The following is a 19,901-nucleotide window of genomic DNA, read 5'->3' as shown; positions in this document are numbered from 1 at the left end:
TGTTCTTGCCATTGCTAGGTGAATCTTGAGATTTTTACTATCCTTCCAGATTGAAGACCAAAACTTTGCTTGTCTCCAAGCATTCAAGGTACTTTGCTTGCTCGAATCACAAAATCGCGGCATTCCTAGTAGTAAGATTTTGTCAACCAAGATCTTTCAATAGCTCCATCTAAGCCCAAATTGGATGCCTGTTTTGGGAGTTGTGATCATGCCAATCCAGCGATGATGCCAAAGAAAACAATCTCCATCCATCTAAGAAGATGCGAGAAGAAATGAACTACAACAACAACACAGAATGCAATAAAGTTTGACCGCTATAGAGATGACAATATGGGTTCAAAGATGACTCTATCATGGATGAGCACATTCGAGTTGGCGTACTTGAGAAGGTCATCTACATTGTGGTGGTTACCTTGTTGATGAACAGTTTGTGAGAGAGGTCAAGTGTCCTACGTGCAAAAAAGGCATCGAAGGGCCCATATTGAGTCAATCTAATCCAACGATGGGAGATTGTCCTATCGTCCTGGGAGGAATAACAGAAACCTCTACTTAATAGATAGAAGAGATCTAATTCAAAGACGGAAGATTGTCCAATCGTCTTGGAAGGAATAACAAAAAACTATGCTTAATAAATAAAAGAGATGCTTGGATATAGCCTATGCTTGGTTTTGATTTGGAGAATATGAGGATACAACCTATGCTTGGTTTTGATTTGGAGAAGATGAGATACAACCTATGCTTGAGTCAAATGGGACTATATTAGCGGCGTTCTGGAGTAGCTGGCTATGATGATGCCTTTGGAAAGATGGTTAAAACACTTTTGGCAATGCCCTTGCTGTGGCTTCATGAAGGTGCTGTGGGTCGCTTTGACTTAAACATGTCCATATAATAGGGGTGCCCCTTTGGCCCTGTTTTTTTTGCCTTGGGGGACTATTCCTTTGATCAATATTATTAAAAAAGGGACGGTGGATGAGAGAATCAAGGGCTTGGCTCTTCCTTCGGGTAAGCATTTTTGCCTACAATTCTTTACCTACATGATTTTATCACTTTGGCTAAAAGGACCAAGAAAATGTTGAAAACTATTTGATGCTTGGTAGGGATTTTGCTCAGTTTCCAAATAAGTGTGCAACCAGAGAAGGACCTTCGCTCTCCATGTAGAATTGGGTCAAAGATTAGCTTCATTTATGTCAATTGGAGACAATAGGGTGGGAAGAGGAAACGCCATTAGGTATTTGGGCACCTCATTGGGTTGGGTTTAACCTTGAGTAGAGATTCAAATGGTCTAGAGATAGATTGAAAGAAAAATTATGAGGCTAGCAGGGTGTGGCTCTTGCATGGAATACTATAGTTTTGATCATTCAATACATTCTTGCTATAGCAATAATATTATAGGCCTCGGTTTGGAAATTTAGGAACTCCCACTTGACTGAAGCGGATACCATGCTCAGGCGCTTTCTTTGGGCAAAAGATGGTGGTGAGAAAAGAGTTCATTACATTCGATGGGATGCTTTGAATTTCCTAAAAGCAAGGGTGGGTTGGGAATTTTGGCTTTGGGAACCAAAACTAGGGCCTTATTGTGTAAATTGTTGTGGAAGTTGTTTGTCAGTTTTGCACTTGTGGGTAGAATGCATGAAGTGGTTTGTTGAGAAGGGTAAAGGCTGTAAAGTTGGAGTCTCGAGGGACCTTGACCTGTATGACCCAATAATTTCATGGTTGCCCTCGAAATTTTTTGGTTTAGAGATCCTTTTGGGTCTACTGAGAGCTTGGAAGAATGCTGACAGTGTTCTCACATGGAAAGGTTGAGGCAAATTCATTAGGGATGCTAGCCTCTCGACCTCTTATGGAGAACTTGTGGGGGAGTAGGGTTGTGGTGTATGACAAAAACCCTTAGCCGAGCTGAATCTGGCTAGTGCTCGGAGGTGGGAGTAGCTATGGGATATTAATATGCTGATTAGAGATCACTCAAGGGGTTGAGCTTCAGTTATTGTCTATCTGCTAAAGAGATAGCTTTATTGGCAAGAATGCTAAAATGCATTCGTGAAGAATAGCCATCCGATTATGTAAGTTGTATGGGTCATAGGTCATTAGGCTGTAAGTTTCTATCAGAGATTGAAACATAATTATTGGTTGGAGCTTGAGCACCCAAACTTGGGCAGCCACCCATGCAAAGGCAAGCCATGGGCAGGATGTGGACTCTAGCATGGTAGCTTTCGAAATTTCAAGTTGTCATGATTTTGTTTTGCTTGTTTTCGTTGGTCCAACTCAATTTTGATAGGCATGGGTAGCATTTGGTGTGTAAAGGCCCTGAAGTTGGCCCAATTTCGTATGCGTTTATTTTTGGGGCACTAAGGCTGTTTACACAAAGTAAGGGTGCGAGGTGCCACATGTCGAGGCGCAATTGACCCTGTGAATCTCATCGCTTGCCAAGGTTTGGGTGGGCAAGACCCATTGCCTAAGGTCTTGGGTGGGGAATTCCTCCTTCAAAAGGATGCAATGCTCCTGTGGGCGGCTTGTGACAATCTCTAAGTACTTAGGATCATCACTATCAGACTATGGCGGTGTGTATGCAACCTTGCTTGCGAGAAGCAAGCTATTTAGGGGCACTCAGCCTTGGGCCTACTGTGCAGAGCAGGAGGATCGAACGTGGGCTGCCGCGCTGGCAGGCGCATGTCCTGGGCCACGCATGCGCCCTATGAGCGACTTGGCGGGGGACTTGGCGGGGAGTGGGCTGGCAACAAGGGACTAGTGTTAATGATGTGTTAGTGTAAGCGAATGGGTTATTAGTGTTCAGTCCCCAAAAGCACTGTGAATTGGTTGTGCTTGGGCGATTTCTGTGTTTGCGTGTGTATAATATAATACCTTCGACGTCTTCGCTGCCATGAAGGAGGTAAATGCCCTTCGTTGAATGTGGGTATCTTCTTCTTTGCTTCTTCCAATCTTGCAATTCGTGGCAGGCATCGACCGCCCTTCCTCATCCCAGACGGTTTTTCCATCCTCCCTCCGCCGCGATTCGCGTCTTCTGCTGCCCGACCTTGTGTATTTTATGTATATCAGTTTGTAAAATACTCGTATATCGGTAAATAGACGGACGGAGGGAGGGAGAGAGAGTGATTGATCCATCTGAGCCCATCCAAGCCCAACGCAGTGGGAATTCCCAGTAGGATCACGCGGATGCACGTTTTGACCGTCATTGCATTACCTTTTCGGTCGCCCGCAGGCGCCCTCTAACGAGAAAATGACATCTTTCTCCGTCATTCGAAAGAAGACGCCATTTCAGAAGCACAGAGAGGAAGAGGAAGCCAAAAAGAAGGTGCGTGGGGTTGGATTTAATTAGGTCAAGCAATATTGCTGTCAAGATTTATTTGGGTCATTAAGTGTTTATTCTGTGTACAGCGTGCTGACGAGGAAGCTGCAAGGCTGTATGAGGAATTTGTGGAATCTTTCAAGGCAGAGGATGGGCCGGGAGGGAAAGCTTTTGTCCGCGGGGGCACAATCAACCCAAACGAAAAGATTAAAGCCGAAGGTATCACTCCCATTTCACCTATGTCTATTGGATGCGCACTCGACCTATATATATATCAAGGCTTAAAAGGGAAATTTGATGCAAGATTTGCCTGTATCGAACGATCAATCTTGAGCCTGACTCAATAAGAACGTCTTGTGATGTCAGGGGCTGGATCCAAAGAAGGTTCTTCTGGCTCTAAGAAGCCTGGGAGCAGGTACTTAGAGAAAATTTGTCGGTGATTGGTTATATTGCACCTGGTGCTCGGTGAGGTGTTAGCCTTATGTTATTTGCCTTCGTATATGTGAGGACGAGGAAAATTACACACTCTACATAAATCATTGATGCTCCTAGTCATCCAACTTAAGTATTTACTTTGTAGAAAGTCCTTGGTCAGCAGGAAAACATTACCTTTGGGTTCTATATTCCTTTCAATAAGGCCTGTAAGCACAAGTCACTTGAACACAACTGGGTTTTTAAAATTTTGGGCTTAGGAAGGTGGGCTAGAGGTCATTTGTAGCCAGATTTCCTATGGCTCAAATTACAAGTGAGTGGATTTCACATGTACTAGCAGGGATGATGATCTGTCAGGTCATCGCATAGAAGTTTCTTCACAAGGCCCTTTATATCCGTACTAAAACAGGTAGATCCAAACAGTACTGAGTTATTCGTGAAAGAGTTGCCGGCTAAACTTTCTGTGCGGCTCGCGGTTCTCAATCTGAAAGGTAGGGAAGACTATAGACAAGCTTGAGTTTTTCCATATCAAATTGAGTGCTCATCACTCAAGGAACTATGTTTTGTTAAGTTGATCTTACATTGTTTGGATTGTCAAAAAAAGGAGCTCCATAGTTGTATACGGCATGTCAGGGCAGCCTTTCAAGGTCCAGCCTAATATTCCAGCCAGGAATCATCTTTTAATTATATGTGACCTCACCAAAGCACATCACATCCTATGTAATATTTTTCATACAGAATGTGAGTCCCTTTTTGCACTTATTGATGGTTGCCTTGGATGCAACGTGAGATCCTCCTGCTGTGTCAACATACATTTAACATGTGTTTGTGAATCTTTTAGGTTAACAAAATTAATAAATGCAGAACTACTGGTTATTGTTGTGCTTGTAAAAGATTGTTATTGGAACATCGATAAAGATCTGAAGATGAATATGTTTTTGAAAAGCATGGGATCAATGGACTGTGGCTGGAAGGTAAGGCAGCTGCTTGTTTTTTCTATGGGGCAGATTCTATGAAGCTTGGATAGTCCTAAAATTCATACAGCATTGTGGCACATTGTGCTTCCATGTGTAAAGAGCTTGGTTTATCGTATAGGTGAAGTGTTCCAGTTTCCCCCCCCCCTCCCCCCACCTTCCCGGGCTACCATCTTGATCTTAAATACACAAGGCACAGTATTCGAAGTCTACATGATAAGTATTACTCATGACTAAACTTCACATAGACAGCAAAGATACATTCCATGTTGAATGGTACACAATATGGTCCTGTGATGCACCTAAAATAATATCTCCTCGTCTGAGACCAGACAATACAGGGAGCATTGGCAAATCCTCTGAGTCCTTGGACAACTCCACAGGCAGTGAGCTATCTTTGAGGTCCCCAGCATCATATGAGCTACCTACCCGGTCCACTGTGATCTACTCCAACCAAGGGCCAATGGCAGCCGATCTTCCTCAAGCAGAAGCTGGTCGAGAGCCTGGTAAGGACCTCATGCAGCACCTGTTGCTCAAGCTAGTGCTGCTCTTGTGAGGGAGAGGAGAACAAGGGCACTCCCACCACTTTCTTCGAGTGTCTTAGCTTGGATGCCTAGAGATGCCACCTAGAGTGATTCGATGGTTCATAACTGTCTTTAAAAAAAAAAACTATTAATTTTTTATATAAATATTTAATTAAAGAAAATATAAAAGCATACAAATATATAGATTGGTTCCTAGTGTAGCCATAGCCAAAAGCTGTCATAATTACATAGAATCTAAACATTTAACACATTCACATATACTGTTAACTTTAGAGACTATGCACTTAAGGCACTTTATATTCAAGATTTAACACTACAGACTAGAGACAATAGACTCTAGCCAAGAGCTTGCAAGTCACAACTTGGAACTTAATTTAAATATGAAGAGGGCTTACAGCCTACATGTGACTGCCAATTGGACAGAAGAAGATTAGAAATTAGGGTTTTAAAACACTAGCACATATTTAATTGAAAGAAATATTACCCATCACAAAACAAAGACTCCCCTTGCCAACTGCCCCCCCCCCTGAAAGAAAGTAGACATGTGTCTTGCTAGTAAGTCACACACTTCTTACCAACCATGCAGCCAACTATTTTGATCCTCTACTGCTCCACTGAGTTCAAGACCCTATAGTCCCCCTAGTCTCTGTCTGATGCCAAAGAAAATCGGATAGGCTCATCGTGGTTTTGCTGTAAGTAGAAGACTTGGAGAGGGACTCTTGTTCTAGAGAAATGCCCAAACCAGCACAAAGGGTCTATGGCAGTTGGGGTTTAGCCAAGCCTCTTCCTCCATACCTTCGAGATGTCTTCCTCGATCTCTTGAATTCGGCTATTGGCACCTCTCAAGTGGATGTGCAGGGGAGCTGGCTTCATGACCCCGGAGATCTTGTCTGACCGTTGTCCCACTGTGTCTACCCAATGTGCGAGTCCTGCCTGAGAGATGCTGCCACTCTCATCAAGTGCTGGTGATTCTTTCCTTGTTAGTGGCCTTTGTGAAGATGAGGTATTGTCTGCCTTTGTGGGGTTTTTTTTAGAATGCCCTCCCAAAGGAGGATCTTTTGAGGCTCGGAGCTTGGAGCTAGACATCTGATGATAAGCTTCCTCAACATGGCTTTGCTCGGCATCTCTAGATCGATGATACCTAGGCCTAGGGAGTATCACTATCTTTTATGCAACTGTGGCCCAGGTATTTGTATACTGTTCGAGCCTGCCCACTGAAAACTGTGCACTAAGTGCCCCATGCGCCCCTTGTGAAAGTACTAGCTAGAGGCGATGAACCCAACCATCGCCAAAAGGACTTGGTTCACTACCTATGCTCTCCTTGCCAAAGAGAGCTTGGTCAACCTCCAGTAGAGGAGCTTGTGCCAAAGACTCTCTAACGTTGAAGCAATCTGTCGAGCTGTTGAAATATCTGGCAACCTAGGTATCTTGCCGTTAGGGAATCTAGTGGAAGCTAAGGTCAACACCCCGCAATTGGAGCTCCTTGGGCTTGTGCTAAAACCAATTTAGGTGTTCTAGTTGATCTTGCCTCCTGAAACTAAGCAATACACCTCTAGGGAGAGCTAAACCCTCTCTAGGCTCTCGGGTGACTTCTTCTGAACAAGGCATGTCATTTGCGAACTTAGAGTGTAGTAGCAAGTCCTCCTATCGGATCGGGAGGTGCATACCTAGTAGGCCAGTCACCTGAGAGTGGAGAAAATACACTAGTGCCTCTGTCATGAAAAGAAAGATAAAGGGGGCATGTTGTCGCATTGAGATGTGTGCCCCAATGCGAACTTGAATGAAACTGCCTACGCAAAGGGCAGAGGCCCCCCACACCTAGTGGTCCAAAAAGCCTAGCCTCCCCAAGGTGCAGTTGTACTTTCGAAGTCTAGCAAGAGGATAGCGAGAGGCTAGGCCTCCTCTTGTGCCTAGTCCACTATCTCTTAAAGGTGACACAAAACCTGTTTGAGTGTCGTGGATGTGTCAAGGACATATGAACGAAGCCTTGAGTCGAAGACCTTGGCTAAAGATCTTGTAGGCTGTGTCCAATAATGTTAGTGGGCGCCACGGGCATGTGTTAGCTCGGTCCTCCCCTTTCGAGATTAGGCAAATCTAGCCTTGGGCTAGCAATCGGCGGGGTTGAAGATCTCTTGAAAGGCTAAGAGCAAGGGAGTGCCAATGCTCCCAAAAGTAGTGAAATAGACCTATCCCCCCACTGGGAATTTTTTCACAAGGAGAGGGCTCCCAAGAGCTGAAGGGGGCCTCTAAATATGCCATGATGGCCGGGCTGACCCAAGAGGGAGTGTGGGTCTAGACCTCCTAGGATGTTGGCACCTTTGGGGTCTCCTCTGCTTGAACCAACTACCAGTGAGAGGAGGTAGTCATCTCCAAGATATCCTCGAGTGCAAATGACCCCCCTCATCTCATAACTTGTTGATCTTTGACCTATGGTCTAGAAGGACTACTTTGTCATCCGCTCCTAGCGCTTCATTTGTAGGAGTAATATGAGTATTTGCTTGTCAGATTTCCATTGTCTATTTGGCGCCTCATATGTGTTCGCTTGCCACCAAGAGGTTGTCGTGTCGGGTAGGATATCAATGGAGATCCCGTTTGTGCATGGCCCTGGTGCCTAGGTGAAATTTGTCTAATCTCTTTAGGAGCCCACTGTGCTTGAAAGAGAAACTTTGCGCTAAGGGTCCTAGCCCAGTGACATTGAAGATAAACTCTCTTCTCCCAGCCTCGCTCCAAAAAAGGCATGGCAAGTGAAGGGGCCCCCTTTTGTGCTTGTCCTCAAAATCGAGGTGGTTGAAGTCACCTCCAACCATTTAGGCCCTACTCAAGTATCCCCCATCATCAGTTCTATCCACACTTATGAGCTCACCTTGATCATGTATCTTCGGGGTTGGGACTTACCCCATAGAAATGCAAACGCCTACCCGTCGTGTCCCATTGTCGGGAACTAGATATTGGAGTGTCTTGGAAGAAGGCATTTTTGTTTGTGGATTGCGCAAGCTAAAACATGTGCTCTTGGAACATGAGAATATCCATTGAATGCCCAACAAAGGCTCTCTACAACTCTTGCTGTAAGATGAGGTGTTGCGGCGGTTGTTGGCATGCTCTATCGTGGAAACCTTGCATGCTCCAATCACTAGTGTCCAACTCACGGAGACAATGGTGCGTGGGCGAACATGACCTTTTGATGACTGGGAGCTTGCTATGAGAATATTCATTGAACGCCCAACAAAGGGTTTCTGCAACTCCTACTGTAAGATTAGGTGCTGTGGTTCCTGGCATGTGCTATCGTGGAAATCTTGCGTGGTCCAATCACTAGTGTCCAACTCATGGAGACAATGGCATTTGTGGCAAATAGGGCCTTTTGATGACTGGAAAGTTGCGTGGCCACTTTGAGAGGGTAGACTTTGCCGGTAGAGGGAGAGTGGGCTAGGTGTTGTGAGGGGCATCATTGAATCTAGACTCACCTTGACAGTCCAAGATGGAGGTTGAGACTCCGAGGCTATTTGTACATTAGCTTAGGGGCCATTGCGACATTTGGTTGTGCTTCTCACTCCTCTCTAAATGTATCATTCCTACTGTGTAATCACCACCACGTTTGCCACTTGGGAAAGCAATCTAGAAGGTGGCATTGTGGCCATGTGCTATCTACAACTTTTGACCCTTTGGTCCCAACCACTCCTCCAACATGTCCATCATGTGGACCTTGAACATAAGGTCAAAGAGAATTTGAGTCCAGTGCTCCTCTTCTGTGGTTGCAAAGTTGAAGCGCGAGAATATGCGGGTGAAGCTACCCACTACTCTAATGGTGCCCCGTTAGGGGCTGCAATATCAAGACTTAGATCTCTAGGGCGAGAGGCTACTCTTCCAGTAACGGGGCCCTAGACGTAATAACTCTTGTGGGAGTGGTTGGCATGGGTGGGACTTTTGCCTTGGTGTTTGAAATAGAGGAGCTGAGTTTGGGGAAGATACCGGGCGAGGACATGAAGAGGAGGAAGTTGATATAGATTGGGCAAGGCTCTGAGAGGGCGAGGGGACGATGGAGGAGCGTGAGCCGCCAAGCTTGATCCGTCAAGGACAGCTGAAGGCAGGTGTGTCAAGGACAGCTTAAGGTGTTAGGCAAGGTGTAGCAAGGCCAAAATGAGGAAAGGTGACTAGGGTGACTATAGCTGAGAGGTAGCAGAGGCAATGGATAGGGATGAGAGGGTGGAGGGGCAGGCTGGCCTATTGGCGAGGAGGGAGGAGGAGAGCGGAGCGGGGGAAGGTGCAAGGTGAGTTCGAGGAGGTGGCAAGAGGGGTGAAGGTGGGAGTGGAAGTTGGGAGGGAAGGATGGAGGAGGGAGGAGCTTGTGGTGCTGTCTTAACCTCTGCCAATGGAACTTGCCCTATATTTCGAGGCACCCCTCTAGTGGAAGATTGAAGAACTACTCCTCTAGGGAGATTGGACGCTCAGAGTGAGGCACCTTCGGATGCACTCCTTGTAGGCACTCTAGTCCAAACCCCATTCTAAGGGATAACCCATGGGGTTTGTGGCTGAGTGGGTTGTGGCTTCCATGGGGTCTGTGGCTGAGTGGGTTGTGGCTCCCAATTGGGGGGTGGGTCCTCTCCCCTTTGCCCTCCTCTGACGAACTGACGGGACTTGGGGGCGAGAGGGACAGCTTGCAAAATGAGGGCAAGCCCTGGCTAGGTGGTCCATTTGTTTGCAGTGGAGGCAATGCACCCTAGTAGACCTGAAGCGTCGACAGGCTGCCTGAAGACACCTCTAACCAGGGTCTATAGAAGTACCTCTAGTAGGGTATCTGGGCTATCTACGGCCGATTTGCACCTATGGGACTTTGTCATTTACCAAAGCTGTTGTGGTTGGGGTCTTGAGTACAGAGCCAACACCTAGAGTGAAGTCTAATGGTTGCTATAATGATTTTGCCCCACCTGTCTAGAGTGGAAGTCTACTGGTTGCTATAATGATTTTGCTGCTCTTATGCAATTTGGAAAGCACGTATGTAGACATGGGCAAAGTTAATGAGATCAGGCCTACTGGCTATTGCTTTGATTGGACAAGAGAGAAGAGGTCTGCTCTTGATGCAGCAGTGTTTAGATTGAAACATGACAGGTTATCACTGTATATATTGTGTTGCCAAATAGTGAAAGTAAGTCAGGTGTACGGAGGATACCTGGATTTGAATTTTGATGCTACACAAAGGCCACATGTAGTATGGATTTCTCAAGACTCGAGAGAAAGTACCAAGGCAGCAACCTTTATCTCATTGTATATGTTTTACTGCAATTTCTTTCAGATGTCAGGGCCAATTTTGATGATTGGATAATATGGCTTTGATAAGATATGCAAAGAGCAAAGTTAGTGAGACTGTGTCATACGGTCACGTTATATGTCACATACCTAGGGAAAGTGCAAAATTCGGATGAGGTTTTGTTCATGAGTTCCTGTTCAGATTGTATCCTTTTGGGCATCATTGGTCAGCGGATGGCTTCATTATATGGAATATCAACATTTTGTGGTAGTAGCGGAATTTATAGCTTAAAGACACTAGTTATCTGCTTGCTTAGAATAGCAGAGAGAAGTGAATGCAAAAGATTCTGGAGACGTTAAGCACGTTTTCAGACTTCTACTGGCTGACTAGGAAAGCTTTCTTTGTGCGGGCGAACTTTTGAATAATTTCTGTCATCTTTTTGCTTTGAAGGTGGTATTGAACATTACATTTGTTCAAGGCTGAAGATGATAGATCAGATAGGTGCTTTTTATCATTGATCCAAGTAGTATAATTATCTTGGATGTTTGGATTGACATAAGTCCCTGGCAGCTTAGCAGTAGGCATGCGACTTGGAAGTTGTTTAGATTTTGGACTTAGTCACAGTAGATGTACAGAAACTTTTTTTGCAAGATACAGTTCTGCGTAGTTGCTTTTGTCTGGCTCTGTTTGGTGGGTGAATGAGAGGTCCCTTGCTTTGTCTGCATTTTTGCATGTAAGGAATGATCGATACCTTATTCATTGGGAAGCCAACACAGGCTGGCCCTTGTAGGGGCTGGAGCATAAAATTGCTGGCACAAGTACCACACAATCAGCCTTTAGGTTGTTCTCTAGGTAGGTTTTTGTTCGTGTCTTGGCAATGCAACGATGGCTGAGAAGCAAGGTTGTGATGGAGACATTGGAACCTTAGCACATTGTTTATCCTGCAGGGTTGATTTATATCTTTCCAGGGACAAGCTACATGGATTTTCTCCCTCCCCCCCCCCTCTCTCTCTCTCTCTCTCTCTCTCTCTCTCTCTCATAGCCCCTTAGCTTTCATTGTATATGGTTTCTTTTCAGTCTTATAGACCATTTGATGTTTCATAGACGTTAATAAACTTTCTTCTCTCTCTCTCTCTCTTCTCACACACACACACACACAAAAAAAAAAAAGTGCACACACATGCATTTCATATATAGCATATCACTACATGTCAGTACACATGCACAATTATTCCACATTTAGCTTTGTATTCATCAGACTAAGGGGGCTTGGATTAGATTTTCTAAGCTAGTTTTTGGGCTCTACAACACTTAAGAGAAGTAAAAAAGCACAATAAAACATCGTAGGATCTAAATTTTTTTTTTGGGGGGTTAAAACTTAAATGCGTTGAAAATTTTAGTTCTGTATTCAAAGGATTGCACCTGGTCAATCTCTGGCTTAGACCAGTCTGACTTGGATGAGCTTGAGAGTGAAAGGCATATATAAAAACGCCAAGCACCCATCATTTCTTTCTCTTACTATGAAATTCAACCCCTTTTAAGAAGAGTAATTGAGCTGCCCTTGTAGCTGTAGTTGTAGCCCTTTGAGCATCTCATTCGCTTCAATTCTTGATTTAATCTTGGTGTGGATCCTCACTATAAAAATATAGTATATGTTCTTTCTCTCAAGTGCTAGCCTTTGTCATGACTGGGTTCACCCCTCATCTTTGGAATCCAGATAGTAACTCTGTATGGAGTTCTTCATACAAACAAATACTTATAGATGTGTAGACTCTCTCTCTCTCTCTCTCTCTCTCTCTCAGGTAGAGACCTTGAGACCAAGACATGGCACACCCGACAGAGGACAGACGCACAGATCACACTCACTGACATCTCCTCTATTTTCAGACTTGGAGTGCAGCCGATTGGGGTTACAACGGCGCTCGTTAGATGTCGGGTAATTGCCAGGAGGGCACGATAGGTTACTCATCCAGATTGCAGACAACGATCCATTATGGGCTTCTTGCCTACTCTGCCTAGTCCGCCGTTGGGTGTATCTTGATGTTCTATATGCCTATTGTATTGTATTGGATCAGACTGTGTCTCCACATGAGGATGATGATGCCAGGATGGCTGTATATGATTATGGTGGACATGTATTATGATATCACTGACTGTGTCTACATAGTTTTCTAACAGGGTTAGGATGCTTGCTTAGTAGCTCCACCCCCACCCTTTTGCTCATTGTATCGGGTTTTTCTTCAGTCTCATAGACCCATCGGTCTTTAGCAGACTTTAATAAACTCTCTCTCTCTCTCTCTCTCTCTCTCTCTCTCTCTCTCTCTCTTTATGCCCCTACAGCCTTGTACACCACCGGGCTCCCCCTTGGGCTTGATCCCTTTGTCAGTCTTCAGAGGATCATCATAGTGATGCCACACCATTTTTCCATCCTGTCCATGTTCTCATACATTATTTATGTATTAGTGTTGCCATGAATAGGGACCCCTAGTTGGTGAAAAATGGTATTAGAGCATGAGAGATGGGGGAAGGGGGAGGGGAGGGGAGAAATTGGGGGAGGGAAAATTCCCCCCTCTTGATTTCTCTGAACCGCCTTGCTAAGGCATATGAAGCCCAGTGATGCACGCGCTTCCTCTGCCTCTGGCGAGAGACCTCTGCCCCGTCTCCAATTTGCATGCCTTGCTTCTCCTCCCTGCCCCTCAAAATTCACATTTTACTTCTCTTGGATGTTCTGGCATACAATCCTGCAGAACTTGGTTCGTGTACCTTTCTTGCTGAGAGATTGGAGGCATATTCACTATCTTCACGAGGCTTCAATCCCAGAAGATCGTTTACGTAGAAGTTGTTTGAATTGCCCGCTTAGGCTACGGCCATGCGACTAGATATCATTTTCCGCAGTATGGTTTGGCTTTGGTGATCTAGATTCCACCGGTAGCGATTTGCTGAGGTCAGAAGGAATCTGTGCGTATAGTTTGGAAAACATTTTAGCCTCCACCCATCTCGAGAAATACCCGTAGTCAGAATTAACACAAAATGCTGCTGCCAATTTGCAAAAGGCTTACTAGCTTAAAGCTTGAAAGAACGTGCAGGGTGAACAGAACTGATCTTGGAATGTATATGCTATGCACAGTCTTGTCGACAAGAATGTGTTGCTCGTGTTGTATCGTAACCACCCGCTTGCCTTCTGCGTATGGCGATGGTGCTTGTAATTGTGGGATAGATGGAATTCTTCTACGGTGAGCTTTTGGATGGGATGAGGAGCATGGGAGAATGGAGTGTGGTTGCCATTGGAGGAAGAGCAGGGAAGCTGCGATGAGAGGAGGGAAGAACAGCCACCATGCGAGTAGTGTTGCGCTTAATTTTTGCATTAGCTTAGGTTAATATTTAGTTCTTTTGCATATCCCTTTAGCCTTAGGTGAATACGATTGATTTTGGATGGCAGCGGAGCAAAATAGGGACCCGCAGTTGATCCAATCGAATGTGTGAGTAACGAAACAATTAGACGGAAAAATTACAAACCTAATGCAAAAATTCTTATGGAAATCCAATGCTGGAATATAAAAGATCTTGAATTTTTGAATTAGTGAGACACATTAGCGAGGTCTTGAATATATGTATTAGTGAGGTCTTGAATTTATGTATTAGTGTTGCCATGATTATGCTGTATTTGTCTTGGGTGTGAATGCCCGCTTAGAGGCTTCCCCCCATTTTGCTCATTTTATCAAGTTCTCAGAGTCTCATAGACCCTTCGTTCTTTCGAATTTTTTTATAACTTTCTTCTTTCTCTCTCTCTCTCTATATGCATACATACATACATGTGTGTGTGTGGCGCACACACACACACACACATGCATGTGTCCATATGTATATGTATTCTAGTAAACATTGGGTTTGCCCAAGAGACACCGTGGGTCTTTAGAAACTCATTATAGCTGCTTATGCTTGGGCACTGATGACGACATAAGCATTGCTTTGCTTGCCAGGTACTAGGAAGGGAAATAATCTATTCTAGAGCTAGGGATGCTCAAGTATGCGTGGGTGTGTGGATTTGTATGTGTGAGAGCATATGTTTATACTATCGTCTACACCCACTTGTGGGCGTTGATGATGCTAGTGGGGATGTCATAGTAGCTAGTCCCTGCTATGCGTGATGGAGTTTATGATTTTCAACCTTATGAGTGACTATCATGAGATTGAAACTGCACTATGTTGTGCTTTAAGAGGATGAGTTTGGGCATGTTCCTAGATTCATCTAGATATTTGTGCACATGGTGAGTCTGCTTTGAGGCAGTACATATGGGGTAGGTGGTAGCAACGTTTTTTGCGTGCCGGTTCTTGCTCCAAAGGGGGCTTGTTGGGTTATTTTGGAGCCTAGTAGTGTGAACTAGGTTCTAGTTTGAGTGTTAGTGTGAAAGGGTTGTGGTTTGTCTTGTGTGAGATTGAGGGGTCACTTGACCTTTGTGTGACATGATCTGGGGGTTCTCTCCATTGACATTATCAGTGATGTGTGAAGTGAAGGGTACCTTAGCCTATAAAAGAGGCATTGTACTTCAAGCAATCTACAGCTTTTGCCTCAATCTTTGTGCCCACTTTATGGGATTCGCTCCATCCTCCAATAGTTATACCCCAATTTGGGTGAAGGCTTCTTTTCTCCCATCTACTATGCATCTTTTGTCTTGTCGAAACCATTCTCCTAAAATTATAAAAGTTGCTTCTCTGATATCCCTAGAAACTCTTAAGTTTGCCATATTGTCCCAAAGCTTCTATCCTGGTGGTATCTGGCTTCTCTGATAGATTTTTCAGATTGCCATTGTTGTAATTGTATCTTTCTCTTGTGGGGCAAATTTTGCATAATTTTTCTTCCCTTGGGACTTTAGGTCATGCCCACCTTCCCTTCTCCACCTCTAGATCATGTAAGCCGGTTCTTAGCTTGCATATTAGATGGCTTTTAAACATTGATATGTCGTCCCTGAGGTATTTTTCATCCCATGGCTGTCCGCTCGATTAATTTCCTGTTTGTAGAACTGCATTTTTGCCCCTGGGTCATGTCATAGTTTTTGTAGCATCTTCTCTGTAGGTATCCTACTAGCATCCATCTTCTCAACTTTGTTGAGGTAAACCATGAATTTGCGTAATGCCTCCCCTTCGAGAGGTATCCTACCCGACTTAGCCAGTAGCACCTTAATGCCCAATCCCCCTATGAGAAATCTCTTATCTAAAGTTTCTATGCAGGTCCTAGAGAGCCCTGGAGCCCATGCTGGACACCCATAACAGATTACAGTTTGTACAAGCATAGTGTATAGAAACTTTCTCACTTCCCAATTCCACAGTTGTGCCTTCTTGCATTTGTTTTGGAAGCTGTACAAGGCTTTCCAACATTCTTATTTCTACACATGAATTCCAGTTATAGTTGCCGGTAAATTCCAGCCCTAGATATTTATATGAATTGACTAATTTCAAAGGTTCCCCTTTGAAAGTGACATCAATCTGTTTGTTGCGAGTCCCAATTGCCATGAGTCTTGTCTTGGCTGTTGACTTGCATCCTTGAGTGTCTGTAGATGCCCTCTAGTGCATCTCTCTCTCTCTCTCACACACACACACACACACACACACACACACACAGATTACTAAATGTTTTTTAAAGATTTTAGTTTACAACAATGGCCAGCTTTGGCCTTTAATCAAGATAATCCCCTTAATATTTGCAAAGTGTCTTAATTGACTTCCATAGTGCCTCACGTTGATGCTAACTTTTGCCTAGTTTTCAATTCTCTGAATTATGTACTTGCACATCTTATAGCTGCCTATACGTTTCTAGCTTTCCTAAGTTATGATACGTCTAATGATGATTGTGGTGGGGCAGTTTTGACTTAACTATTTGGTCACTAGGGATGTTTTGCACGATGGAGTTTATGGTTCTTAACCTTGCGACTGTCCTGAGATTGAAATGTGAGCTTTGTTGTGTCTTTAAAGGATGAGTTTGGGCATGTTCCTGTATTCATCTAAATAAATTGCTCTCAGGCTACATTTGGGATCTTTGGTTTGCCTATGGAAAAACAAGATCCCTCTGCCTCAAGTTTAGATTCCTAAGGTTGAATAACTTTTCAAATGTGAGAACAAGATAGCTATCATTGTGGCTAAGAACGATAAAAGGCCAAAGTACTTGATGAAGTCTAACATATAATCATTTCCGCTACTGCATGATCTATATGTTGTAGTCTGCTACTTTCCACCTGCAATCTTGAAGTATTCATTTCAATTCTTTGCCCGTCTCTTTCTCATGTACTTAAAGGACTGGTGTCCTTGACCCCCTCCCATTTCTCAAATCACAAGATGTAGCACTTATAGGCAGCCTAATCACACTTGCATCAGCAAGCTGTGAGAGAAGTCAAACAGAAAAATATAGAAACGGCTACTTATAGGACAATAAAGAATTTCAAAGGAGGGCAATGCATAATGTAGCTGCGGGCCACATACACAAAAATTATGAAGAGAGACTGATAGTACTTTCTCTTTTATCATGTCTTTCTTGGACACACTGGATGTTTTTTTTTGTGTCCACGTGTATCTAAGAGAGGATGTGAATGAGGGCTAAATCAAGGGCTTTAAAGGCCCTGTAGGAGGCTTTGAAAAAGTTGACGTGTCTTTGCCATGATAGTAGATGACATCGTGGCCTTAGTGATGTTTTAACACAATACACAGATGATTGGTCACTCTTGGCTCTTGGAGAACACAATGATGATTGCTAGAGGCTATGGGCAAGTGTATTAGAAACTTAGCACTCAGAGATGATTAAATTTCATCCTTAAAATTGAGAAGAAATATGCCTATGACCAGAAGAAATAGAGACAATTTTGGATGCTAGATATGCACTCCTGTGTAGACTGTTGGAATGGTCACCTCCCCATCTGTAAGCCCCCATATGAGGAGAGCATGGGGGAGGTAGACCTGGTGATATTGGGGCTGTCACATGGGCAGCACATGAGCTGCCATGTGGGCAGCTGTCAAAGCAAAGGACAGGCATACGGCCTGCAACAGGACCCTGTGAAGGGCACGCTGACATCAGCAGGGTACGGACCCACTGTACGGGGCTGTACGGAGGCTTATCAGATCTGTACGGCGCTGGAGAAGGGCCTAGCAGAGGCGCAACAGGGCGGGGGTGACCAGCAGCCTGGTCGGCCAGGCATAGGGCTGGTAGGGCTGGTTCCAGCCAGCCTACCATGCCTAGAAAATGGCAGGGCAGAAGGGGGCTGGACCCTGAATATATAGGAGGGAAACTGCCCTTGAAAGGAGGGCCAAAGCCCTAGTATTGTGGGCCAAAAGCCCTTGTAATGAGAGCCCTTTAAGCGCGGTTTTCCAGCAGACTGGTCGGCCTGTTTGGGTCAGCCAGAATGATGCTGCTGGTCGGTTTTTGTGGAGCAGGCCTTGGGCCTATATCTACATGAAAGACAGCAAGAAGGGAGAGGAATGAAGTAAAGATGATGCTGCTGGTCGGTTTTTGTGGAGCAGGCCTTGGGCCTATATCTACATGAAAGACAGCAAGAAGGGAGAGGAATGAAGTAAAGTGAAGGTAGATTGCAAAAGGACAAGGGATCTAGTATCAAAGTTGAAGGGAAAACTCAGAGATTTGAGAGATTGAATGCAGAACGGGGGCCAAACTGTCGGAGAATACATATGCTAAAATCTCTAGAAATAATGGAGATGAATCCTAGATGAGAGGAGTGATCACGTGCGCACCTTTAGATTGGAAAACGGCAGTATCTCCACAAGAAAGGATCTCAATCAGACACACAAGAAGATTACTCTAATGGATGCACAAAGACATCACCTTAGCGAGGGGAGTCTATTCAGAAAAGTAATATTTCCAAAATTCAAAATGAGAAACTCAAGGTTGACTTGAACAAGTGAAGGAGTCCTACTGTTTTTTCAGCAGTTATGTGCTGTATTGACAATGAAGTGGTGGCTTGAAGACCATATATCTAATAGTCAAAGGGTGTTGCATGATTTCAATAAATTATTTTTTATTGCTAAATTTTATAGAGGTGCCAATGACCTTACAACTAAGAGCTTAATACTTAAAAGTCACTTAATGTGTCGACAAAACCACGACATAAAGATGGAAAGTGGTCGATCCAATAATGTTGAGGCGCAGAAAGAAACAGATGCCAAGAAGAAGGAGGCTACCAAGGAAAGTAAAGGGAGAAGGTTGAAGAGAAGTGATGTGGATAAATACTGAGCAGCTCTTCTTGGTTAGGTACGACTTGGACAAGGATCAAGGAAGACTTGTATAAAGAAATCTTGTGTTTAGGAGAAGACAACTTGGGAGGCCTTATGAGCAAGTACAACATAGGTGGTGGCTTGATTTTGCCAGCTCATCACGGTTTAGTTGATTGGAAGCTAAGTCAAAACCGCAAGTACTGTTCAACATGATGAGCAAAGTGGGTATCAAGGAGTGTGACTATGGACAAGTAAGGATATTTAGGCCTAGTCTATGGATCGACACCCCGCAGGGATGTCAAAGAAGCAGCTCTTCTTGGTTAGGTACGACTTGGACAAGGATCAAGGAAGACTTATATAAAGAAATCTTGTGTTTAGGAGAAGACAACTTGGGAGGCCTTATGAGCAAGTACAACATAGGTGGTGGCTTGATTTTGCCAGCTCATCACGGTTTAGTTGATTGGAAGCTAAGTCAAAACTGCAAGTACTGTTCAACATGATGAGCAAAGTGGGTATCAAGGAGTGTGACTATGGACAAGTAAGGATATTTAGGCCTAGTCTATGGATCGACAACCCACAGGGATGTCAAAGAAGCAAGGGATCTAGAGTGAACAAAAGAAATGGCCTTGCCAGCCTTGATCAAGATGGTGAGTCTTTTTTCTTGGCCTCGAGATGACATTAAGCATAGGCCATGCTTTATGTATGTTCTTGTGTTGAGTAGAGGTTAGGTCATAGATGATAGAAGGCTAGTTTTCAAAGTCCCTTTGGAGGAGGTAGAAAGAGGTGTAGGATAGGGGAGATTTTATCTCCTAACTCCTTATGTGATTAGAGCAATGACATCAAGTTGAGGGATGTTGAAGGCCAAATGCCATGTGACATGGGCAAATTGCTATGCTTGGAGGGGTGGAGGAAACATGTATAACACATGCGAAATCCAAAGCGCCCCCCCCCCCCCCCCCCCCCGCCCCCCCCCAATTTTCAAAGTCCCTTCGGAGGAGGTAGAAAGAGGTGTAGGATAGGGGATATTTTATCTCCTAACTCCTTATGTGATTAGAGTGATGTCATCAAGTTGAGAGATGTTGAAGGCCAAATGCTATGTGACGTGGGCAAATTGCTATGCTTGGAGAGGTGGAGGAAACATGTATAACACATGCGAAATCCAAAGGAGTGAAACATGAGGAGACCCTCCC

At 44.4% G+C, this 19,901-nt stretch overlaps 1 protein-coding gene across 2 annotated transcripts in view; it reads left to right on the top strand.

Moving 5' to 3' along the window:
* Window positions 1-2,793: 2,793 nt before the first annotated feature.
* The window catches only part of LOC147904763 (protein RRC1-like), a 46,107-nt gene continuing 28,999 nt past the window's right edge, over window positions 2,794-19,901 (top strand). For both annotated transcript variants that reach the window (XM_087388242.1, XM_087388262.1), the window contains exons 1-4: window positions 2,794-2,887; window positions 3,218-3,310; window positions 3,394-3,523; window positions 3,671-3,719. In XM_087388242.1, the coding sequence (XP_087244368.1) occupies window positions 2,879-2,887; window positions 3,218-3,310; window positions 3,394-3,523; window positions 3,671-3,719 (281 nt within the window). In that variant the 5' untranslated portion in view covers window positions 2,794-2,878. The remainder of the gene's footprint in view (window positions 2,888-3,217; window positions 3,311-3,393; window positions 3,524-3,670; window positions 3,720-19,901) is intronic.

The sequence above is a fragment of the Dipteris shenzhenensis genome, chromosome 2, assembly GCF_047967505.1.
Source record: "Dipteris shenzhenensis isolate YYH24624 ecotype China chromosome 2, Dip_SZ_1.0, whole genome shotgun sequence".
Classification (NCBI taxonomy): domain Eukaryota; kingdom Viridiplantae; phylum Streptophyta; class Polypodiopsida; order Gleicheniales; family Dipteridaceae; genus Dipteris; species Dipteris shenzhenensis.
This window is presented reverse-complemented; position numbering and strand designations above follow the sequence as displayed.